Consider the following 24,760-nt stretch of genomic DNA (forward strand, 5'->3'; position numbering starts at 1 on the left):
TAATATAGTGGATGCTTTCGACCAGTGTTTTGTACACATTCTCTGTATTTGATAGTCTCCCCAAGTATTTGCCAGAACTGGGGTGGTCATCCAGGTAAAATAAAACAAATCAGCACTTCAGACAACTGTAATCCACCATACAGCAACCAAAGCTAGGCATAGGGATTTTTGTTTGCTTGCAGGTTTTCCTATCACACAACATACAGTATGTCTGGATTATGGAGAGTAGTCCATTGGCCAGGGAGTAACACCATTCAGTTGTAATTAGATCCTATCAGGACCAAGAGATGACATCAAATCAAATCCTGATTTGAAAGTGAAACCATCCGGTTTTGACGAAGTTGAAACAATAGGATTCAATATTCATACAGTAGGACAGGAGCATATCAGATATACAGAAGCCCTTATTCGGAACAGCTAGTCCCTCCAAACATACATCAAAGGAGGTTGGTGGCACCTTAATTGGGGAGAACGGGCTTGTGGTAATGACTGGAGCAGATCAGTGGAATGGTATCAAATACATCAAATACATGGTTTCCAGGTGTTTGATGCCATTCCATTTGCTCCGTTCCAGACATTATTAGGAGCCATTCTCCCCTCAGCAGCCTCCACTAACATACATGTACAGTGTAGTATCACACACACACACACACACAATACAGGCTACCCGTGCTGTACCTGAGCCCATTTGTGGGTGTAAAGGTGACCACAGTTTCACGTTTTGACCGCAAACTGCACTGTTGACTGCAGTAGTGTGACAGGGTCAAATTTCTCATGATTGTCCTTGACACTGTTGTTGCTTAGCCTTTAGTGGCTAAGTATTTGGAACTCCATTAGTAATGAATATTGACTTTGAGTAGCATAAATCAACTAGTTTGAGCATTAGCTAAAAGACAAAGTCCGCAGAACAAGGGTTGGTCAGACTACCATTTATAGGGTTCTGTCAGAGTCTGCTGCACTTTTCTTTGCATTAAGGTCCCTTGTTCATGTAAACTACAGTTACAGTACAGCTGCTGCGGATGAATGAAGATGGTAGGGACAATAGTAGTGTCCTGCAGGTTGGATATGCATAGCCTCTGATGTGTTTGGAGCAAACCAGAAGTCTCTAAATCTCTCTCTCACTGCACCAGAGAGTTACGAGTTTGTTGGATTATCTGAACAAGTCACAGTGAAGTCTGACCACCTGACCTTGTTCCAAAAGAGTTGCTGCCTGCAAATTCCTAGTCTTGAGGTAAGGCAGTAGCAAAGTCTTCATGCTTAATAGTCACACTATTAGTCTCATTGTCCATGTCCTGTACTTCTAATAATTATTTGAATGATCACAAATGTCATAGTCAATGTAAGAGTTCTTAAGAGGTGTCTCAGAGTCCCTCAAAAGCACAGTCAGTGTTCATTCTGAAGAGTTGAGAAGGTTCTTGAGTTGCAATAGTCACAGCCAGTGGTCTCATCGTCCATTAGAGACTGATATTACTTGCTAGCTGATAGACAGCATAGTGTAGGTAGCTAGTGTTCAGCTCTGTTCAGTTGAGTTTAAAGCATGCTAAATATCTCAGAAGAGTAAAGCTATTAGTTTGTAGGACAGTTTTGTTTTGTGTCCCTCAGTGGTGGTCAGTTTTTCTCAGAATACTGTGAAGCCCAGCGGACATGAGGAAAGGCTTCTCAGAGCTCCCATCATTCCTCTCCAAGTCCTCACCTGGAGGGGTGTATGGGAGGAGTGGAGAAAGGGAGAGGAGAGAGGGGTTAGAGGTGCTCAGATCAAATGTGAAGCAAGTGAACAGCCATGGTGGTTTTTACAGTTGTAAAGCAGCCAAAGCATTGATATTGGGATTGACTGAATAGCCAATCAAAGATGCCAGAGGTCAGGATGAGAGCAGGCGTATTCTTTCAGATGTGATTTTTTTTTGCATTCAACCGTAATGAATCATCAACCAATACCACTGTGTTCTGGAAGCATATCTATGAAGAGGAATACATAGGTTTTACTTACAGAAACACAGAAACAGTGTGTCTACACACATTGCATATACACTGAAGAATCCATGAGCGATCAAATAGGACCCGAATATCACCGTCTGCCAATGAGAAGACACGATATTACACTATCAATACCCAGCTGAATGTAGGATATACCCACTGCTATACCCTTTCTATTTGGGCCTCTTACCAGTAACGGTACCCAGTAGTAATGCAAGGTTGGCACTTCTTCCTGAAAGATGGGCATTTTGTGTGTGAAGAAAAAGAAGGCTATGACGCCTGAAACACACAAACAACATTGTAAATACCCACAGATACGCTTCATCAAATATTTATACCTTTGACTGATTTCAGTCAAAGAAAATGTAAATTCTCTTAATAACCTTAGACTAAAACGGTTAGAAGTCACAAGAACAAAAATATATGTTTTTTCAATGACTCACCTACACTCCCTGCTATTAGCACTTTCCCCAGGAACAGTAGGAAGTCAGTCACTCTGTCCAGCACCGCCACCCTGCAGTAGAGAGGGGGGAACCCGGTGAGGTTAGCTCAGTAAGGTGCCACCAACTGGGTAGCCTAACAATCCAGCCCCTGGCTTCAGAGGGCCTTACCTGACTACGTTTCTCATCAGTAGGCAGAAGGCATCTCGAGCTGACATGCAGAAGCCCTTCCCATATATCGCAATCTAGAGTGAACACACAGACCATGGTACCATATTGAGTTACACTATAGCCTACAATTGAGTTGTGCGGTCATATTCAGCTACCCCTGACTCTGTCGCTAAATTAGCACCACTTCACACCGAGGAACTACTATGTAAGTGTCAGTGCATATGGACGCCCACAAACCACCATACTCACCATAATGTAAGCATTTCTGTTCATGAACTTGACGAAGCGCTCTAGACACCAGAAACAGCATTTGAGGCAGCAGAGCACGAAGCGTGCTGCCACGTTATTGGCACCTGAACACAGACCATTAGTGACGAGTTACTCCAGAGTCACATTCAGGACTAGATTATGTAATACTGTACTATACTGTCCTAAAGCCAAACTGACCTTTGAGTTTAGAATCTAGATACTCCAGGATAATTCGGGCCATCTGAACCACGGCCAGAATTAGAGCACCAAACGCAAGTGAGCCTGTGTGATACCTGTAACCCAGATGATCACACACGCACATCTGCTTTAGTCAGTCTATCATTAATAAAAACTCCCAAACCCTCTAAACACATGGTTCAAACAACTCCTGAGCCCTAATGAAAGTCACTTTTCCAGTAACCCTGCTAATCAACTGTATTTGTGGTCTGGTATGGAAGGCTCCTTACCGTATGGCCCTGCTAAATGAAGAGAACAGGGGACAGGGGGGGATGTCCTGGGGCTTCCTCCGGGCCCAGTAGTAGGAAGCGAAGGCCCCAGCCAGGGTACACTGTCCCAGGGCGATGGTGAAGTTGACCAGCCACAGGAAGATGAGCAGGTTGGACAGCTGGAGGATGAAGAGGTAGCGGTGGTAGGGCGTCTCCCCGCCGTAGAACGCAAATGTACACTGGGCTCCCGGACACGCCTTAGACACGTTGGTCTTGTTGAACGTCTGAGATGGAAATAGTGAAAATACCGGATTACCATCCATGCAAATCTGGGGTACTCAACCCGAGTTTCTGTGTGTGTCTGCAGGATACTTAGATTGAGTGGAGAAAAAGGGGACTTACCTCACGATTACATGTCTTGTTTGCGTACATGCAGTTGGGCTCAGCAGCCATTACTTTATAGATGGCATCTCCAGAGGAGGCCAGGAATCTGGGTGTAATGCTGATTAAGGTTTAAAAAAAATGCTCTTGTACAACAATACACAATAGAACATCACTTTCTTCAATTAATTCTGTGTCTCTGTACTCCATAAGGCATTCAATACAACAACTGTATAGCATCTGGGAGTTGATGGTTATCATGAACAAAGAAATGCAAAAACAGCGCCCTCGAGTGGAGAAATACCACACCAGTAAGAGTAAGATACACAGAGGTGACGGCAAAATAGGAGCTGCAGACGGCCAGCAGCAGGAAAGTGATGATTGGGTAGAAGAGTGTTGACATGATGTAGCTGACGGCCCTAGAGACCAGAGGCACAAGAAGAACATCAGTCATTGAAAATATACTCTTGAACTAAATTAAGAAATAAAGTGAGAGAACGCGGAAACTGTTACTATTAGTTGACTTACTTGCTTCCCTCTCTCAGTAGAGCGATAGCCACCCGTACTCTCCTCCTCAGGAAGATAAGAATGATCAGGATAGAGGCTTCTATGGTACCCAGAGCTATCACTAACAGAGAGAGTGGGGAGGAGAGACAGCAGAAAGTTAGCGAGTCTGAGCCAAACCATAGTATCAATCCTAACCAAACATTTTCTCAATTTGTAATGTGTAAAGTAAATGAAAGAATGTATTACAGAACAACCATATACTTTGAGAAATGTTTTACTTTTACTGAAACTGGTAATCAGCCTAAATGCTTTGAAAGAGACTCAGCCCTGAGATAAAGCTGAGAGAGAGATCGTCATGAGAGAGGTGATGACTCACAGAAGATGAGCCATGTCTGGCTGAGCTGCAGGTAAACCATGACATCTGTCTGGAAGCCGATGTCTACGATGGTCACATCTGCCCCGGGCTGCTGCCTCAGCAGGGAGAACTCCAGGTAACAGTGCCATATTCCTACAGAGTCACAGAAAGCAGAGGTTAAAGAGGTGAGAAGACACTGGTAACACACGCGGCTACGCACGCACGTACGTACATATGCACAGTTGCACAAATTCACACAACCGCTTAAACACGCACGCAAGCAAACAGGCACACACACATACTGACCGTATGCAATGACCAGTATGACTGCAATGATGGTGAACCAGAGGAGGAGTCCGGCAGTGAAACGTAGCAGCAGGATGAAGATCAGACTGACCACCAGAGCCATCACCAGACCTCTGGAAATATAATATACAGTACACTCTCTAAATATAGCATTTTACAGTACCGTCAAAGTACCATACAGAACAATTCATTGTCCCTTATAATAACTCAAACCAGTGTATCTCTGCCAGTAAGAGTTCACACATTAAAAAGTACTATAAAATACTATAGTATTACCCATTAGTGTTTTTGTAGACTTTACTGTAGTATTTACAGTTAACTGTAGTATAAATTCTGTAGTAAAATAAAAGCGTAGTATATCCTATAGTAATTCATGTAGTGTTTTTGTAGACTTTACTGTAGTATTTACAGTCAACTGTAGTATAAATTCTGTAGTAAAATAAAAGCGTAGTATATCCTATAGTAATTCATGTAGTGTTTTTGTAGACTTTACTGTAGTATTTACAGTTAACTGTAGTATAAATTCTGTAGTAAAATAAAAGCGTAGTATATCCTATAGTAATTCATGTAGTGTTTTTGTAGACTTTACTGTTGTATTTACTATAGATCATGTTTTTTTTGTACATTTTCTTTGATGAAGAAGTGCAGGCTACTACTGGAGAAATACTAAAAGAGCACTTTTTCCATAACTTGTGGTAGGTAGGTAGGTAGGTAGGTAGGTAGGTAGGTAGGTACGTACGTACGTAGGTAGGACTGGGGTCTGAACTGATAGTTCATAGCTACTATTCTTTTCTATAACCTGTAGGGTACACAATATATGGGCTATACTTGGCATTTTAGGTTCCTCACTTATGGGTGGCACAAATTGGGAAATGGGGGAGGGGAATGTACTGGGTATATGCAAATTCAATACTGAAGTATTTATTATTGGGTTTATGCGGACATTACTGTAGTATTTTTGTAGATAATACTGTAGTGTGTAGTAGATTATATACTAAGTATTACACATGATAGAGGGATACTACAGGATGTAGTAAAGTATTCTACAGTTTACTACAGAATCCTATAGTAAGTACTGAAGTATTCTAGTTTTCATGTAGGTTCTTACATTAAGATCCAGTTCCATGAGGCGGCGTAGTCCTCCACAATCTTCATCCCAACCTCCTTAGCATCCACCAGACCTGTGATGCCACTTTAGGAGACAATACTATTCTAAAACTGCCGTTTTTACAGAAATGTCTCTGTGTGTTTGTGTGTGTATGCATGCATGAACACGCACCTCAACATGTGTGTGTGTCGGTCTTTGTAACTCACTTGGCAGCGTCTCTTAGTTCAGTCACACTGCGGGCTGTGTCCAGGGCATCTTTGAAGTGGGTTCTTTTGGCCACCGTCAGGGTTCCATTTTGAGTGATGAAGTCAGGAAAACAACGCTGCAGGACTAGTAGACAAGACAATTCAGTACCATCACTTCACAATAGCCTGCCAGTTGCCATCTCTCCCCCCCCTGTACTTACATGGTCTGCTAGGCACAATCATCGATGGACAGTCCTCGTCTCGTAACACTTGTGCAATGGGCTGAAAATAAAAAGCAAAGATCATGTTGCATTCAATGGAAAGTTCACATCCTAACAGTATTGTGCCTACACACTGCCTTTGAGAACCAGTATACTCACACATGCAAACAACTTACATACATGGTACACATCCTAACAGTATCCTGCCTACACACTGCCCTTGCTTACAGCTTACATACATGGTACACATCCTAACAGTATCCTGCCTACACACTGCCTTTGAGAACCAGTATACTCACACATGCAAACAGCTTACATACATGGTACACATCCTAACAGTATCCTGCCTACACACTTCCCTTGCTTACAGCTTACATACATGGTACACATCCTAACAGTATCCTGCCTACACACTGCCCTTGCTTACAGCTTACATACATGGTACACATCCTAACAGTATCCTGCCTACACACTGCCCTTGCTTACAGCTTACATACATGGTACACATCCTAACAGTATCCTGCCTACACACTGCCCTTGCTTACAGCTTACATACATGGTACACATCCTAACAGTATCCTGCCTACACACTGCCCTTGCTTACAGCTTACATACATGGTACACATCCTAACAGTATCCTGCCTACACACTGCCCTTGCTTACAGCTTACATACATGGTACACATCCTAACAGTATCCTGCCTACACACTGCCCTTGCTTACAGCTTACATACATGGTACACATCCTAACAGTATCCTGCCTACACACTGCCCTTGCTTACAGCTTACATACATGGTACACATCCTAACAGTATCCTGCCTACACACTGCCCTTGCTTACAGCTTACATACATGGTACACATCCTAACAGTATCCTGCCTACACACTGCCCTTGCTTACAGCTTACATACATGGTACACATCCTAACAGTATCCTGCCTACACACTGCCCTTGCTTACAGCTTACATACATGATACACATCCTAACAGTATCCTGCCTACACACTGCCCTTGCTTACAGCTTACATACATGGTACACATCCTAACAGTATCCTGCCTACACACTGCCCTTGCTTACAGCTTACATACATGGTACCTGCCTTTGTTGGGTTGTTGAATCCTGGTTTGCAGAACTGCCTGTAGTAGTCCCAGGGCGCGGCAGTGATTTGGTATTGCAACTGCACATCTGTATAGGTGGAAAATTTGTCCGGGCACTTGGAAACACACATCTGTTAGGAAACACACACACATACACACATTTTTATTAAAAGTCAGTAAAATGATATCACAGGAGGCTGGTAAGAGGAGGACGGCTCATAATAATGGCTGGGATGGAGTAAATGGAATGGTATCACACTTCTGAAGAAGGCAGAGTGATGCCAAAACGTTGGTGATTTACCCAATTAATTACTGGGAGTGCGACTATATTTATTTTGAATATCAAACTCATGGAAACCACGTGTTTGATACCATTCCATTAATTCCATTCCAGCCATTACTATGAGCCCCAAGGTGAACTCATTCCGTGGCTGATATGACCCCCATGTCTGAACAGCCACTACACTTAAATACTTCATTACTCTGTTATTTTTTTCTCTGATATCATTTGACCAATATGTTATGAATACCTGAGTGGTCGGGCACTGTAGGTTGATGAGGACAGCAGGGTTGGCACATTTCAGGATGTTGAAGTAGAACAGTGTGGATTTTTTTCTATAGAAAGAACAAACATTGACATGGTTTAGAAGCGATACAGTTCTACCACTAGGTGGCTGTGGAGCACAGAGGACAGATTCAGAGAAAAGCCCTCATATAGTCGGACATACAGTGATGTTAAAAAATACTAATATCCCTCTTCATTTTTGTCAATTGTAGCCTGTATGCTCCAGTGTTTCAGTATAACGGGTGAGAGAGGGGTGTAGTCTCTTCTCTACACATGTTTCAGGCTAAACTCCATCACAATCCCATAATCCTGGGAGAAAAACACAGTGCTAATTATGAGCTGCTGAGATCTGAGGGCCCTGGCTAGCTGGGAGTAAACACACTACTCCCTATCTCATAGCCCGGTCCCACAAACTGCCTTATCACAGCTTTACAGCCGTCGATAAAGAACGAATCCTCGCCATGGTTACAGCCTGTCAATCACGCTTGAGTTCTATGAGGGGAATTCAACACTGAGCAGTTTAGTGTGGGGATGCAGTATTAGACTTTGGATTCACTGGGTTTGATTTCACTGACAATGGGAACTGTGTGTGGGGGTGAGGTGCATTTTAATTGTAATGGGCAAATGGTCAATTGAATAGCATTGAAGTGCTTAGATAAAGAACCAGCCAATGGTTCAGAGGGCCACACTAGGGCTAGATGGAAGTTTAAAGTTAACAACAGATCTAGGATCAGATGATCCTTAACTGAATTCAGGGGGATGAAAAAGTATCTGACGCTGTATCAGTGGTAGTGGAAACCTCTGACAGGTGTGTTAATTGGCAAGTAAGCACCAATTAATAGCAGCAAATAAGGCACAGGGGAATTATCATGACCTCAAAAGGATCTAAGGCCTATTTAGTACTAATGGTATGCTAATCACTCACTAGAGTAATTACTCACGCGTTTGGAGTGCCCTTCTGCCCACAGAATTGTCCGTAGCTGTCTGTAGGGTAGATCACCTTCCTGGGGTCACCTTGTAGCCACGCTGGAGAAAAAAAAGAACGAGTGAGAGAGAGAGAGAGAGAGAGAGACACAGAGAGACAGAATGAGAGAGAAAGAAGCAAACAGATCGAGAGAGAAATGGAGAGAGAGCGAGAGAGCGAGAGAGAGAGCCACAAAGAGTGAGAAAGAAGGAGATGGAGAGAGGAATCGAGAATAAATCATCCTCTTTTATCTCTGTTTTCTAATACCGAAATAAAATAAATATAGATGAAAAGTCTGGATAGACTGAAGTCTTATTCCCACTCCCTGAATCAAAGGGTTCAGATTATTTTGTATCGGAGAATCTCAACGTGTTCTTCAGCTCCTCTGGCAGGGTTTTAAAGACGAGGTCATTGTGTGTCTAACTGCTGCTCTGCTGTAAAAAACGCAATCACACTTCTCATTCCAGAGGCTACTGCTCTTCTCAGGCTTATTTTCTGCATCGTTTACAGCATTGTTCAGAAAGCATACAGGAAAGGAGATTTCGCTTTCTAAGACACCACGTGTGTGTGTGTGTGTGTGTGTGTGTGTGTATGTGTGTGTATGTGTGTGTGTATACGTGCATGTTTGTCTGTGTGTGTCGATTCGTTTTGATCAATAGTAGTACCTTTTCTCTATGAATGAGAGGCTGTCAGTGACTACCTCAGTCGAACAGTCTCAGTCGAACCTCAGTCGAACAGTCTCAGTCGAACCTCAGTCGAACAGTCTCAGTCGAACCTCAGTCGAACAGTCTCAGTTGAACCTCAGTCGAACAGTCTCAGTCGAACCTCAGTCGAACAGTCTGACTAACGGAATCATTATGGTAGTATTCCAGAACCATCAGATTCTAAATGGAATGCACAGTACAGTATCTGAAACACGTAGTGAACGACAGACTTCTAAGGAGATATAGCGATGGATGGGCATGTGCCGACCTAGCCCTGTTGATATATGGTATGGTTGCAGCTGCTCTACAAATCAATGCGAATCAGTAATTATGCTGAATAAATCATACACTGAATGATGTCAGAACGAATCTTCCTAGTATGGTCAACGTTTACTGGAAATCAGCACAGCCAGAGGATTTCCCCCAAACCACACAAGATGCCTCAGGGATGAGAGATAAATGGTGTGTGTTAGTGATGCCGGCTGTTTGTTCATCCGCATCTGCTGCAATTCCTAATAACCCTTCCGCAACCTCTTGACTATATGTGATAAAGTTCAGATCTGAGGCCCGCACCTGACCCTAACCCGCTAATGGGGCGATAGAAAATGCACTGTTCAGTCAGAGACGGCAGAATCATTTGACAGGGGGTGCAGTATTTTTTTTGTTGTTGCCGGTTTTAAGGAAATGAAAAGCAGTGAAAACGACCCAACATGTTTCTGATAAGATTTCAGTTTCGGCTTGGATGCATATTTAATGTGGTAGATATACTATCAGCTTTTATGATGCTGATAAGATAGCACTTTTACAGACGGTCCCTAACTTCACGTTCTGAAATAAATCAATAATATTTCTCCACTCCTGTTCCTGTGTCAATTTACATTTGATGTATACATTTTACTGCAAGAAGTGCATAATTCAGCAGGAGTTAATATTAAGACAATGTGAGAGGTTATAAACCTCCAGTCAGTGTCCAGATGTAAGTTTCCATTTAACACATCAGAACAGTAAGTCCCCATCTTGTGACTGTCTAATTTGTATAGTGCCTCACAATCACCACACATAACATAGTCTGCTATCATCCTCTTTTACCACTTCACCTCATCTTTCCCAAACCTTACTTTTCTGGACTCTCATTCTCTTTCTTTTCAACTCTCCATTTCGTAGCTTTTCTCTTATTGAATTCAACTCTGACATTGTCATTTTTGCCTCAGTGGATCGACGTTAAGATTCTGCCCAAGTTCCCAAAAGCATTTGGCGATTGGCGTGTATTTGGCACACGTACAGTAAGGCAACAAAGCTTAGGCTTACGCACTTATAGCAGATCCAAAATTATGAGAAAAAAAACCCACTGTAGCCTATAGATATGAATTGCACAAGAATGATACATTTATGAACTTTTAAAGCATTGTTGTTCAGCTTGCTACCCACCCGCACTTCATCCATACAATATTTTATGACCCTAAACCCGCCTGCGGATATAACCACAGGGACTGCAGGTTATGAGTCAACCCGAAAATCCTGTGTGTGTGTGTGTGTGTGTGTGTGTGTGTGTGTGTGTGTGTGTGTGTGTGTGTGAGAGAGAGAGAGAAAGGCTAAGGAAAAGAAAAAGAAAGAAGATTGAAGTGAGTGAGTGTTCCTGAGAGGATGAAGTCATTATGGATGTTTGTGTGGTGTAGATGGGCATGGAGTGGAGTAGATTGTAGTAAGGTGTGTGTGTGTGTGTGTGAGTGAGTGTGTGTAATTTTGCACGTGTGTGTATTTTGTGTGGGTTTATGCATATGAAGGAGGGGGAGGGGGGCTCTCCTCTCCTGATGGCATGAGGTCATTGGTAGCTGGCAGCCGGTATGAAGAGTTAAGAGTGACTTCATCATCACTCCAATATCAAGCTCTCTAAACGCTCTATTGGTTTTGACTGCCAGAATCCCTGCTGCTCTTTAAAGAATGAGATCACACTAAAATATGAGGCCAGAGCTCCACACGCCTTTACCGAGGTGAACTCATACTAAAATATGAGTACAGAGCTACCACACGCCATTAACGATCTGAACTCAAACTAAAACATGAGATGGAATGGCCGTGGCATATTGAAAAATAATGAACTCATACTAAAATATATGAGTCTATAGCACTGGGTTGCAGCAAAAGGGGGCACCTTATATTATAACGGGTCTGTATGACAAGGTTAAATAATGACATTGGAAGGAATAAGGCCAGATCGGCAATTAAAGGTCATGGGTAGCTGATGGCCAGTAAGTAAGCTTCTATGACCTTGAATCAGCTGCATCAAAGAAGGATTAGGATTGGGATGCTCCTCATCTCAAAGTTTCAGAAGCTGAATATATCAACAACAAAAAACAACTGATGCCTGCATTCACTTATTCTGAAAATTGTAGGGATTTATTTGTGTGCTGACTTGCCAAGGCCATTCTCTGGTTGAATTTGGCTACAGGACTAAATGTATGTTTTTATAGTGTGCAACTGAGGACTGCAAGTTAGGTTTTGATTGAATGAAGCTCTACGTTCTCAAAGGCAATGTCACAGTAGAAAACGTTCTCTTTTTCAACAGAGACCGCATGTTGCGACTGTCAAAAGGCCTGAACCAAAAGGATTTTTGAACAATGGCTTCTATCTTCTCTCTCTCCCTACCTGTTCTTTTCTGAATATCACTTTATTTAACACTGACCAGATATCAGTCATAACCCAACTCTACTACAAGAATCAATACACAGGATTGCTGTATTTTCCCTTTCTGCGTTTTATCCTTCTCTCTTTTCTCAACGATACATCTTCCTTTTATTGAAGCAGACACATCGATGGCTCTGAACGAACTTTATTTAACTCTCTGCAAACTGGAAACAATTTATCCGGAGGCTGCATTCATTGTAGCTGGGGATTTTAACAAGGCTAATCTGAAAACAAGACTCCCCAAATTTTATCAGCATATCGATTGCGCAACCAGGGGAGGAAAGACCTTGGACCATTGTTACTCTAACTTCCGCGACGCATATAAGGCCCTGCCCCGCCCCCCTTTCGGAAAAGCTGACCACGACTCCATTTTGTTGATCCCTGCCTACAGACAGAAACTAAAACAAGAGGCTCCCACGCTGAGGTCTGTCCAACGCTGGTCCGACCAAGCTGACTCCACACTCCAAGACTGCTTCCATCACGTGGACTGGGAGATGTTTCGTATTGCGTCAGATAACAACATTGACGAATACGCTGATTCGGTGTGCGAGTTCATTAGAACTTGCGTTGAAGATGTCGTTCCCATAGCAACGATTAAAACATTCCCTAACCAGAAACCGTGGATTGATGGCAGCATTCGTGTGAAACTGAAAGCACGAACCACTGCTTTTAATCAGGGCAAGGTGTCTGGTAACATGACCGAATACAAACAGTGCAGCTATTCCCTCCGCAAGGCTATCAAACAAGCTAAGCGCCAGTACAGAGACAAAGTAGAATCTCAATTCAACGGCTCAGACACAAGAGGCATGTGGCAGGGTCTACAGTCAATCACGGACTACAGGAAGAAACCCAGCCCAGTCACGGACCAGGATGTCTTGCTCCCAGGCAGACTAAATAACTTTTTTGCCCGCTTTGAGGACAATACAGTGCCACTGACACGGCCTGCAACGAAAACATGCGGTCTCTCCTTCACTGCAGCCGAGGTGAGTAAGACATTTAAACGTGTTAACCCTCGCAAGGCTGCAGGCCCAGATGGCATCCCCAGCCGCGCCCTCAGAGCATGCGCAGACCAGCTGGCTGGTGTGTTTACGGACATATTCAATCAATCCCTATACCAGTCTGCTGTTCCCACATGCTTCAAGAGGGCCACCATTGTTCCTGTTCCCAAGAAAGCTAAGGTAACTGAGCTAAATGACTACCGCCCCGTAGCACTCACATCCGTCATCATGAAGTGCTTTGAGAGACTAGTCAAGGACCATATCACCTCCACCCTACCTGACACCCTAGACCCACTCCAATTTGCTTACCGCCCAAATAGGTCCACAGACGATGCAATCTCAACCACACTGCACACTGCCCTAACCCATCTGGACAAGAGGAATACCTATGTGAGAATGCTGTTCATCGACTACAGCTCGGCATTCAACACCATAGTACCCTCCAAGCTCGTCATCAAGCTCGAGACCCTGGGTCTCGACCCCGCCCTGTGCAACTGGGTACTGGACTTCCTGACGGGCCGCTCCCAGGTGGTGAGGGTAGGCAACAACATCTCCTCCCCGCTGATCCTCAACACTGGGGCCCCACAAGGTTGCGTTCTGAGCCCTCTCCTGTACTCCCTGTTCACCCACGACTGCGTGGCCACGCACGCCTCCAACTCAATCATCAAGTTTGCGGACGACACAACAGTGGTAGGCTTGATTACCAACAACGATGAGACGGCCTACAGGGAGGAGGTGAGGGCCCTCGGAGTGTGGTGTCAGGAAAACAACCTCACACTCAACGTCAACAAAACTAAGGAGATGATTGTGGACTTCAGGAAACAGCAGAGGGAACACCCCCCTATCCACATCGATGGAACAGTAGTGGAGAGGGTAGCAAGTTTTAAGTTCCTCGGCATACACATCACAGACAAACTGAATTGGTCCACTCACACAGACAGCATCGTGAAGAAGGCGCAGCAGCGCCTCTTCAACCTCAGGAGGCTGAAGAAATTCGGCTTGTCACCAAAAGCACTCACAAACTTCTACAGATGCACAATCGAGAGCATCCTGGCGGGCTGTATCACCGCCTGGTATGGCAACTGCACCGCCCTCAACCGTAAGGCTCTCCAGAGGGTAGTGAGGTCTGCACAACGCATCACCGGGGGCAAACTACCTGCCCTCCAGGACACCTACACCACCCGATGTCACAGGAAGGCCATAAAGATCATCAAGGACATCAACCACCCGAGCCACTGCCTGTTCACCCCGCTATCATCCAGAAGGCGAGGTCAGTACAGGTGCATCAAAGCTGGGACCGAGAGACTGAAAAACAGCTTCTATCTCAAGGCCATCAGACTGTTAAACAGCCACCACTAACACTGAGTGGCTGCTGCCAACACACTGACACTGACTCAACTCCAGCCACTTTAATAATGGGAATTGATGGGAAATGATGTAAATATATCACTAGCCACTTTAAACAATGCTACCTTATATAAATGTTACTTACCCTACATTATTCATCTCATACGCATACGTATATACTGTACTCTATATCATCGACGGTATCCTTATGTAATACATGTATCACTAGCCACTTTATACTATACTATGCCACTTTGTTTACATACTCATCTCATTTGTACATACTGTACCCGATACCATCTACTGTATCTTGCCTATGCTGCTCTGTACCATCACTCATTCATATATCCTTATGTACATATTCTTTATCCCCTTACACTGTGTACAAGACAGTAGTTTTGGAATTGTTAGTTAGATTACTTGTTATTACTGCATTGTCGGAACTAGAAGCACAAGCATTTCGCTACACTCGCATTAACATCTGCTAACCATGTGTATGTGACAAATAAAATTTGATTTGATTTGATTTTGATGATTTATTGAGCTACAGTTGGGCATAGGGAGTAGGGCTGCCTATAACGTCTAGTGGGGATGGTAATATAATGGGAACAATTGATTGCATTAACGAGTAAGTATTCACAAGGGGCGGGGGGGGGGGGGGGGCGCTAACAGGATACATTTTAGAGTACAGCATGCATAGTAAATAGCTGCTTTTATTCAATTTTGAAGCAACTTTATCTTCAGTGCAGTCACTCCTAAACCTACACTTTTAATTATTTAGCTGCTTACCATTTCTGAGATCATTACTATGAGAAAACGTACACAACTTTTGAAGCAGAACCAATCATTGAGCGATGGATTGATCTTTAGCAGAAGAGGGGAGAGCAAAATAATAAAGAGATAAGAGAGGGAAGCCCAGAAACGCTTCATAGAGCTGTGGGAGGGACATGAAAACAGTCATTTCTACCATCTTTCAGAGGTGATGTGAACCCAACGTCTTCAAACTGTCTCTGAATAGAACAGATGCTACACACCTCTCGCTCTCTCTTTGTATCTTTCTCCAGCACAATGTATGATCTGTAGCTATGTTCACCATTTCTCTCTCACACTTGCTACTTTCTTTCTTTCTTTGCTACTATTTTTTTGCTACTTGTTTCTCTGACACAAACACACCCTTTCTTGTGTTTATCTTACTACTCCGCCGTCTAACTAAGTAGTTAGAACCGACTGCTATTCGGTTTTATCTTTCTCTAACACGGTGGTGAGTATTGATGGTGGGATTTCAGAGTCCTCTGATCAAAGGTTCATCTACTGACTCCCACTCATGGGGCCAGTGTGTTTGGGTTTGGGCCAGTGTGTTTGGGTTTGGGCCAGTGTGTTTGGGTTTGGGCCACTGTGGCATTATCATTGCTTACAATACAAATGTCTAAACACAACTCATGTAGCATCTCCTTTTCATTGCTTGTTTACACTGTTTTGAAAGTAACAGAACTTTGACTACACTAGGGTGATGAAATAAAGGATAATGCTCGTCTCACATTGGCATAATTCCTAGACATTTGGGAATGCAAGACAGCTGGACATCGAGTTTTGTCCAATGCACGTAGACCTATACATCATGAAGAGTTGTGAGTTTCCATCTATAGACATCCTTACACTGTCCTGGTAATATAGTGGTTAGGGTCCACTCACCCACAGTCCCCAGTGCTATGTATCCAAGGATGACGATGACGAAGATCACACAGCAAAACAAGTCTGTGCAGCTTCTGTAGAGAGGGAAAAACACAAAGGGAAAAAGAGGTAGATACAGAGAATCTCCATTGCACACTACTTCTCAAAACCCATTGGATGAGAAAGCAAGAGGTCCCTCCCTCTGACCTTCTTCTCCAATGGGTTTTGAGAAAGAGGCAAGGGGAGAGGATGCGAGGAGTATGCAATTAAGATTCTCCCATTGAGATAGGGAGAGAGAGAAAGAAGAAGAAAAGGTCAATATCCTTGAGGCTTTCAACACCCTGAGAGAGAGAAACGAGAGGCGAGCGAGATGAGAGAGGGTGTAAAGAGAGAGAGAAATGAGAGGACAGAGAGATAAATACACACCAAGGCCATGCTCATTATTCTGGTAAAGATCAAACTGCTGCAGAAGGGACCATGGTGATGATGAGATGCTTTCACAACGGAAATTAAATATTAACCTCAACAATCTGCTGCTATGACTCTCTCTAGACACATCACATTCCCATACTCTCTTTCCCAGGGTTTGGCAATCAGAATGGCTCTTGCAGTGTGTATACCTGTGTGCCAAGTGCTTACATCTTTCTATCCAACCGGGGACGGAAAAGGGTCACATATCCACAAACAGTAGTGCGTGTGTACACATGTGCTGAGGAAAATCAGCGACCTACAGTACCAGTCAAAAGTTGGGACACACCTACTCATTCAAGGGTTTTTCTTTATTTTTACTATATTCTACAATGTAGAATCTACAATGTAGAAAATTGAGTAGGTGTGTCCCAACTTTTGACTGGTACTGTAGGTCGCTGATTTTCCTCAGCACATAGTGAAGACATGAAAACTATGAAATAACACACATGGAATCATGTAGTAACCCAGAAAGTGCTAAACAAATTATATTTTATATTTGAGAGTCTTCAAAGTAACCACCCTTTTGCCTTAATGACAGCTTTGCATACTCTTGGCATTCTCTCAACCAGCATCATAAGGTAGTCGCCTGGAATGAATTTCAATAATCAGGTGTGCCATGTTAAAAGTTAATTTGTGGAATGTCTTTCCTTCTTAATGCATTTGAGCCAATCATTTGTGTTGTGACAAGATAGGGTTGGTATACAGAAGATAGCCATATTTGGTAAAAGACCATATTACAGCAATAAAAAAAAAGTCCATATTACAGCAAGAACATCTCAAATAAGCAAAGAGAAATGACAGTCCATTATTACTTTTTATTTTATTTCACCTTTATTTAACCAGGTAGGCTAGTTGAGAACAAGTTCTCATTTCCAACTGCGACCTGGCCAAGATAAAGCAAAGCAGTACGACACAAACAACAACAGAACTACACATGGAATAAACAAGCGTACAGTCAATAACACAATAGAAAAAAAAGAAAGTCTATATACAGTGTGTGCAAATGGCGTGAGGAGGTAGGCAATAAATAAGTCATAGTAGCGAAGTAATTATAATTTAGCAGATTAACGCTGGAGTGATAAATGAGCAGATGATGATGTGTATTGGAAGCAATTTTGTAGATGACATCGCCGAAGTCGAGGATCGGTAGGATAGTCAGTTTTACTAGGAAAAGTTTGGTGGCATGAGTGAAGGAGGCTTTGTTGCGAAATAGAAAGCAGATTCTAGATTTGAGTTTGGAATGGAGATGTTTAATATGAGTCTGGAAGGAGAGTTTATAGTCTAGCCAGACACCTGGGTAGTTGTCCTCATATTCTAGGTCAGAACCGTCCAGGATAGTGATGCTAGTCGGGCGGGCGGGTGCAGGCAGTCAACGGTTGAAAAGCATGCATTTGGTTTTACTAGCGTTTAAGAGCAGTTGGAGGCCACGGAAGGAGTGTTGTATGGCATTGAAGCTCGTTTGGAGGTTAGTTAACAGTGTCCAAAGAAGGGCCAGATGTATACAGAATGGTGTTGTCTGCGTAGAGGTGGATCAGGGAATCACCCGCAGCAAGAGCGACATCATTGATATATACAGAGAAAAGAGTCGGCCTGAGAATTTAACCCTGTGGTACCCCCATAGAGACTGCCAGAGGTCCGGACACCAGGCCCTCCGATTTGACACACTGAACTCTGTCTGCGAAGTAGTTGGTGAACCAGGCGAGGCAGTCATTTGAGAAACCAAGGCTGTTGAGTCTGCCGATAAGAATGTGGTGATTGACAGAGTCAATGGCCTTGGCCAGGTTGATGAAGACGGCTGCATAGTACTGTCTTTTATCGATGGCGGTTATGATGTCGTTTAGTACCTTGAGCGTGGCTGAGGTGCACCCGTGACCAGCTGGGAAACCGGATTGCACAGTGGAGAAGGTACGGTGGGATTCGAAATGGTCAGTGATCTGTTTATTAACTTGGCTTTTGAAGACTTTAGAGAGGCAGGGCAGGAAGGATATAGGTCTATAACCGTTTGGGTCTAGAGTGTCACCCCCTTTGAAGAGGGGGATGACCGCGGCAGCTTTCCAGTCTTTAGGGATCTCGGACGATACGAAAGAGAGGTTGAACAGACTGGTAATAGGGGTTGCAACAATGGCGGCAGATAGTTTTAAAAAGAGAGGGTCCAGATTGTCTAGCCCAGCTGATTTGTACGGATCCAGGTTTTGCAGCTCTTTCAGAACATCTGCTATCTGGATTTGGGGGGGGGGGGGGGGCTGTTGGCCGGGGTTGGGGTAGCCAGGAGGAAAGCATGGCCAGCCGTAGAGGAATGCTTATTGAAATTTTCGATTATCATGGATTTATCGGTGGTGACCGTGTTACCTAGCCTTAGTGCAGTGGGCAGCTGGGAGGAGGTGCTCTTGTTCTCCATGAACTTTACAGTGTCCCAAAACTTTTTGCAGTTAGAGCTACAGGATGCACATTTCTGTTTGAAAAAGCTAGCCTTTGCTTTCCTGACTGACTGAGTGTATTGGTTCCTGACTTCCCTGAACAGTTGCATATCGCGGGGACTATTCGATGCTATTGCAGGCCACCACAGGTCAAGGGCAGTCAGGTCTGGAGTGAACCAAGGGCTATATCTCTTCCTAGCTCTACATTTTTTGAAAGGGGCATGCTTATTTAAGATGGTGAGGAAATTACTTTTAAAGAACAACCAGGCATCCTCGACTGACGGGATGAGGTCAATATCCTTCCAAGATAACCGGGCCAGGTCGATTAGACAGGCCTGCTCGCAGAAGTGATTTAGGGAGCGTTTGACAGTGATGAGGGGTGGTCGTTTGACCACCCATAGCGGATGCAGGCAATGAGGCAGTGATCACTGAGATCCTGATTGAAAATAGCAGAGGTGTATTTGGAGGGCAAGTTGGTCAGGATATCTACGAGGGTGCCCATGTTTACGGATTTAGGGTTGTACCTGGTGGGTTCCTTGGTGATTTGTGTGCGATTGAGGGCATCTAGCTTAGTTTGTAGGACTGCCGGGGTGTTAAGCATATCCTAGTTTAAGTCACCTAACAGAACGAAGTCTGAAGATATGTTAATTGATTGCCCCTCATCTATGGTGTCCAGGGCACAGATGGGAGTTGAGGGGGGTCTATAACAGGCGGCAACAGTGAGAGACTTATTTCTGGAGAGATTCATTTTTTAAATTAGAAGCTCAAACTGTTTGGGCATAGACCTTGAAAGTATGACAGAACTTTGTAAGCTAACTCCTCCCCCTTTGGCAGTTCTATCTTGACGGAAAATGTTGTAGTTGGGTATGGAAATCTCAGAATATTTTGGTGGCCTTCCTAAGCCAAGATTCAGACACGGCAAGCACATCAGCGTTGGCGGAGTGTGCTAAAGCAGTGAGTAAAACAAACTTAGGGAGGAGGCTTTTGATGTTGACATGCATGAAACCAAGGCTTTTTCGATTACAGAAGTCAACAAATGAGAGTGCCTGGAGACACGCAGGGCCTGGGTTAACCTCCACATCGCCCGAGAAACAGAGGAGGAGTAGGATGAGGGCACGGCTAAAGGCTATCAAAACTGGTCGTCTAGTGCGTTGGGGACTAATAAATAAAAACGAATAAAAGAAGCAGATTTCTGGCCGTGATAGAATAGATTCAGGGCATAATGTGCAGACAAGGGTATGGTGGGGTGCGGGTACAGTGGAGGTAAGCCCAGGCACTGAGTGATGATAAGAGGTTGCATCTCTGGACGTGCTGGTTATTCTGGGTGAGGTCACCCGCATGTGTGGGGGGTGGGACAAAGGAGGAATCTGAGGCATGTAGAGTGAGTGTCACGACTTCCGCAGAAGTTGGCTCCCCTGCCTGTTCGGGCGGTGCTCGGCGGTCGTCGTCACCGTCCTACTAGCCACTACTGATCCCTTTTCCGTTTGTCTGTTGGTTTTGTCTTATTAGTTTCACCTGTGTGTATTTTAGTTAATTAGCGTCCTTATATATAGTAGGTTGTCCCGCCCTTGTTTTGGGCGGGATTGTTTTTGTTATCCTGTTATATGGTGGTTTTTCGTGTGTTTTATTCTCCGGACTATTTTGGTCCTGTGTTAGGGCTGGGTATTTTATTCGCCCTGTGTGTTGGCGTGACCGTCGTTTGTGCGCCGGAGAATAAACTGACAAGTAACTGAAACCTGCTCTCTGTGCCTGATTCCACCCACCTTAGTAATTTGTGACAGAGAGACTAGCGGCTCCACTGTAAACTAAAACAATGATAACTATCCTAAACAACAGTATACAAGGCATATTGACATTTGCGAGAGACATATAGCGAGGCATAAAGCAATCACAGGTGTTGATTGGGAGAGTTAGCTAAGACAACAACAGTTTGACAACAGCAGCTAATCCGCTAAGACAACAACAACAGGTAAAATGGTGATGAATGGGCAGAGAGGGTCGGTTAACTACACAAAGGGCCTGAGTTCGGGGCCGGCAGATAAACAAGAAAAATAAACAAAATGGAGTACCGTGATAAATGACCAGTCCAGCAGGCATCAGCTTTGCAGCCAACTGATCATCTGGTCCAGTGAACAGCAATAGATGGAACGGGGATGATGCGGGGTAGTCGTTACTATGCTAGCACGCAGGAGACATGCCATTTAAAGTTAGCAGGCCAGGGTAAGTAGAAGCGTCTGCTCCGACATCCGGCAATGGCCGGTTGAGGGCACAGCGGATGGAGTTACGTCTGCGGCCCAGTCGTGGTTGTACTGCGGTACCACTTGAAGACATGAAGGTCAGTCAATGCGGAAACTTTAAGAACTTTGAAGCCAACGGAAGTCGTGACAGTACCCCCCCCCCCCCCCCCCCCCGACGCGCGGCCCCCGCAGCGCGCCGCCACCGGCCTCGAGGACGACCCAAAGGACGAGGTGCTGGGCGATCCGGGTGGAGGCGGTGGAAATCTCATTCCTCCACCGCTATGATGAATCTGGCTCTCACTAGGACTCTCAGGAAGACCCAGAGTTACCTCTGCTGTAAAGGAACAGTTCATTAGAGTCACTAGTTCATTGGAATTGCAGCCCAAATAAATGCCTCAAAGAGTTCAAGTAACAGACACATCTCAACATTAACTGTTGAGAGGAGACTGCGTGAATCAGGCCTTCATGGTCCAATTGCTACAAAGAAACCACTACTAAAGGACAACAATAAGAAGAAGAGATTTTCTTGGGCCAAGAAACACGAGCAATGGACATTGCATGGAGGATGTGTGATGTTGTGGGAGTACTTTGCTGGTGACACTGTCTGTGATTTATTTAGAATTCAAGGCACACTTAACCAGCATGGCTACCACAGCATTCTGCAATGATATGCCATCCCATCTGGTTTGCACTTAGTGGGACTATCATTTGTTTTTCAACAGGACAATGACCCAACACACCTCCAGGCTGTGTAAGGGCTATATGACCAAGAAGGAGAATGATGGAGTGCTGCATCAGATGATCTGGCCTCCACAATCCCCCGACCTCAGTTGGACCGGCCGCAGAGTGAAGGAAAAGCAGCCAACAAGTACTCAGCATATGTGGGAACTCCTTCAAGACAGTTGGAAAAGCATTCCGGGTGAAGCTGGTTGAGAGAATGCCAAGCGTGTGCAAAGCTGTCATCAAGGCAAAGGGTGGCTACTTTGAAGAATCTGAAATATATTTGTTTAACACTTTTATTCCATATGTGTTATTTCATAGTTGTGATGTCTTCACTATTATTCTACAATGTAGAAAATAATAAAAAATAAATAAAAACCCTTGAATGAGTAGGTGCGTCCAAACATTTGACTGGTACTGTATCTAGCATCATGTTTAATATATCTTAATCAGTTTATATTTCAATTGAATGCATAGAAATCCCTGCCTGGCTTCCCAGTTGACTACTTAGAGAGCACTGAGGTAATGCCTGATTAAACAGACCATGACTGTCAGGTAGTGTGTTCAAGGAATAGAGACCAGGTTGTGATTGGCAGCACTGGGACAGGACTGTTAGAGGGTCATGTGTGTCACTGAGGTTATATTGCGGCGTCAGTGAGAGGCCTGGTGTTAAGCTGCACAGCAGGCTTTCACAAACATACAGCCCAACGCTCCCTACTGCTCCCCAGCGCTCAATAATTCAGCCTTTAGCTGAGCTCAGGCAGCACTCTCCCCTGGTCTAACAGAAATGCATAGACACACAGAACCGTACACACACACACACACGGTGAGCAAGAATGTGAGGAGTGGTGGGACAGGTTGAAGTTAACTCTGTCTTTCCTAATCAATCAAAATTATTGTTCCTCTCCTTCTCCATGCGAAATAAACCCTCCTGCCTCCTTGTTGATAGTAGGTCTGTCCGGACTAGTCAGTGTTTTCCTGCTCTGTTTATGCAGTTCTGTCCTTTCCAATCCTCTGTAACGACCCTGCTTGATGCTGAATCTGCTGCGCTGCACATTCTGTCCTCTCCTCTTAACTCTCATTCCCCAGCTGTTGAGCAGAGTTAAGCACACTGACATTAGAGCAGAAACCTTGGCTAAACTCAGGCAGGGAGAGATGTAGAAGAGAAAGTGTGTTTGTGTGAGAGAAAGAGATAGTTGTTCTAAAAACCCGGAGGACACTCAACAGGGCTGTGCTGCTTGCTGAGTCGCTGTTATGGACTCTAATTTCACAGGACAGTTTGAAAGGAAAGAAACAGTCAGTGAGAATTGATGCGACCTGGGATTCAATAGCCTGATCCCCGATCTGTTCGTGCTCTTTTGCCAACTTGTAGCATTGAGTGACAAGCAGTTGGAAAGAGAACAAACAGATCTGAGATTCAATAGTCGACTGGTTTAATCTACGGCCATCTCTAAAATCACTTCATTAAACGACTCCACATCTCTCACTCAAAATAGACATTGAAGAGACGGAATTCATTTCTAGTTTCTAATTAAAATCGCTGATCCATTGATTCTGCAGGACTACTTTATATCTCTGAATCGGAACTCGGTTAATGATTCTAACTATGGCTGTGAACAGTAATGAGAAGTTAATTAATGATTCTAACTATGGCTGTGAACGGTAATGAGAAGTTAATTAATTATTCTAACTATGGCTGTGAACGGTAATGAGAAGTTAATTAATGATTCTAACTATGGCTGTGAACGGTAATGAGAAGTTAATTAATTATTCTAACTATGGCTGTGAACGGTAATGAGAAGTTAATTAATGATTCTAACTATGGCTGTGAACGGTAATGTTAATTAATGATTCATTTTTTATTTATTTTTTATTTATTTATTTATTTATTATTTATTTATATTTTATTTATTTTTTTTACCCCTTTTTCTCCCCAATTTCGTAGTATCCAATTGTTGTAGTAGCTACTATCTTGTCTCATCGCTACAACTCCCGTACGGGCTCGGGAGAGACGAAGGTTGAAAGTCATGCGTCCTCCGATACACAACCAACCAAGCCGCTGCTTCTTTAACACAGCGCACATCCAACCCGGAAGCCAGCCGCACCAATGCGCCAGAGGAAACACCGTGCACCTGGCCACCTTGGCTAGCGTACACTGCGCCCAGCCCGCCACAGAAGTCGCTGGTGCGCGATGAGACAAGGACACCCCTACCGACCAAGCCCTCCCTAACCCGGGCGACGCTAGGCCAATTGTGCGTCGCCCCACGGACCTCCCGGTCGCGGCCGGTTACGACAGAGCCTGGGCGCGAACCCAGGACTCTGATGGCACAGCTGGCGCTGCAGTACAGCGCCCTTAACCACTGCGCCACCCGGGAGGCCCAATTAATGATTCTAACTATGGCTGTGAATGGTAATGAGAAGTTAGAATAATTAATTAACTATGGCTGTGAACAGTAAATTGACAGCTGGTGAAAAATGGTCTTGAAATTATACCTGCACAAAACAAGAACAGTTCAATATTTTTGTACTGTATGACTTTAAA

At 44.1% G+C, this 24,760-nt stretch overlaps 1 protein-coding gene across 2 annotated transcripts in view; it reads right to left on the bottom strand.

Moving 5' to 3' along the window:
• Positions 1-301: 301 nt before the first annotated feature.
• Positions 302-24,760, bottom strand: part of LOC139377299 (choline transporter-like protein 5-A) — a 65,492-nt gene continuing 41,033 nt past the window's right edge. The window contains exons 3-22 of one of the 2 annotated variants that reach the window (XM_071120315.1): positions 16,395-16,468; positions 8,946-9,030; positions 7,970-8,054; positions 7,442-7,570; positions 6,344-6,404; positions 6,144-6,267; positions 5,938-6,021; positions 4,830-4,942; positions 4,545-4,676; positions 4,190-4,289; positions 3,988-4,080; positions 3,683-3,770; positions 3,302-3,564; positions 3,033-3,127; positions 2,835-2,938; positions 2,586-2,659; positions 2,418-2,488; positions 2,165-2,253; positions 1,988-2,072; positions 302-1,693 (exon numbers count right to left, since the gene is read on the bottom strand). In XM_071120315.1, the coding sequence (XP_070976416.1) occupies positions 1,599-1,693; positions 1,988-2,072; positions 2,165-2,253; positions 2,418-2,488; positions 2,586-2,659; positions 2,835-2,938; positions 3,033-3,127; positions 3,302-3,564; positions 3,683-3,770; positions 3,988-4,080; positions 4,190-4,289; positions 4,545-4,676; positions 4,830-4,942; positions 5,938-6,021; positions 6,144-6,267; positions 6,344-6,404; positions 7,442-7,570; positions 7,970-8,054; positions 8,946-9,030; positions 16,395-16,468 (2,044 nt within the window). In that variant the 3' untranslated portion in view covers positions 302-1,598. Of the gene's footprint in view, positions 1,694-1,987; positions 2,073-2,164; positions 2,254-2,417; positions 2,489-2,585; positions 2,660-2,834; positions 2,939-3,032; positions 3,128-3,301; positions 3,565-3,682; positions 3,771-3,987; positions 4,081-4,189; positions 4,290-4,544; positions 4,677-4,829; positions 4,943-5,937; positions 6,022-6,143; positions 6,268-6,343; positions 6,405-7,441; positions 7,571-7,969; positions 8,055-8,945; positions 9,031-16,394; positions 16,469-24,760 lie in introns of those variants that run through there. The other variant, XM_071120316.1, reaches the window with a different exon arrangement.

The sequence above is a fragment of the Oncorhynchus clarkii genome, chromosome 20 (assembly GCF_045791955.1).
Source record: "Oncorhynchus clarkii lewisi isolate Uvic-CL-2024 chromosome 20, UVic_Ocla_1.0, whole genome shotgun sequence".
NCBI lineage: Eukaryota > Metazoa > Chordata > Actinopteri > Salmoniformes > Salmonidae > Oncorhynchus > Oncorhynchus clarkii.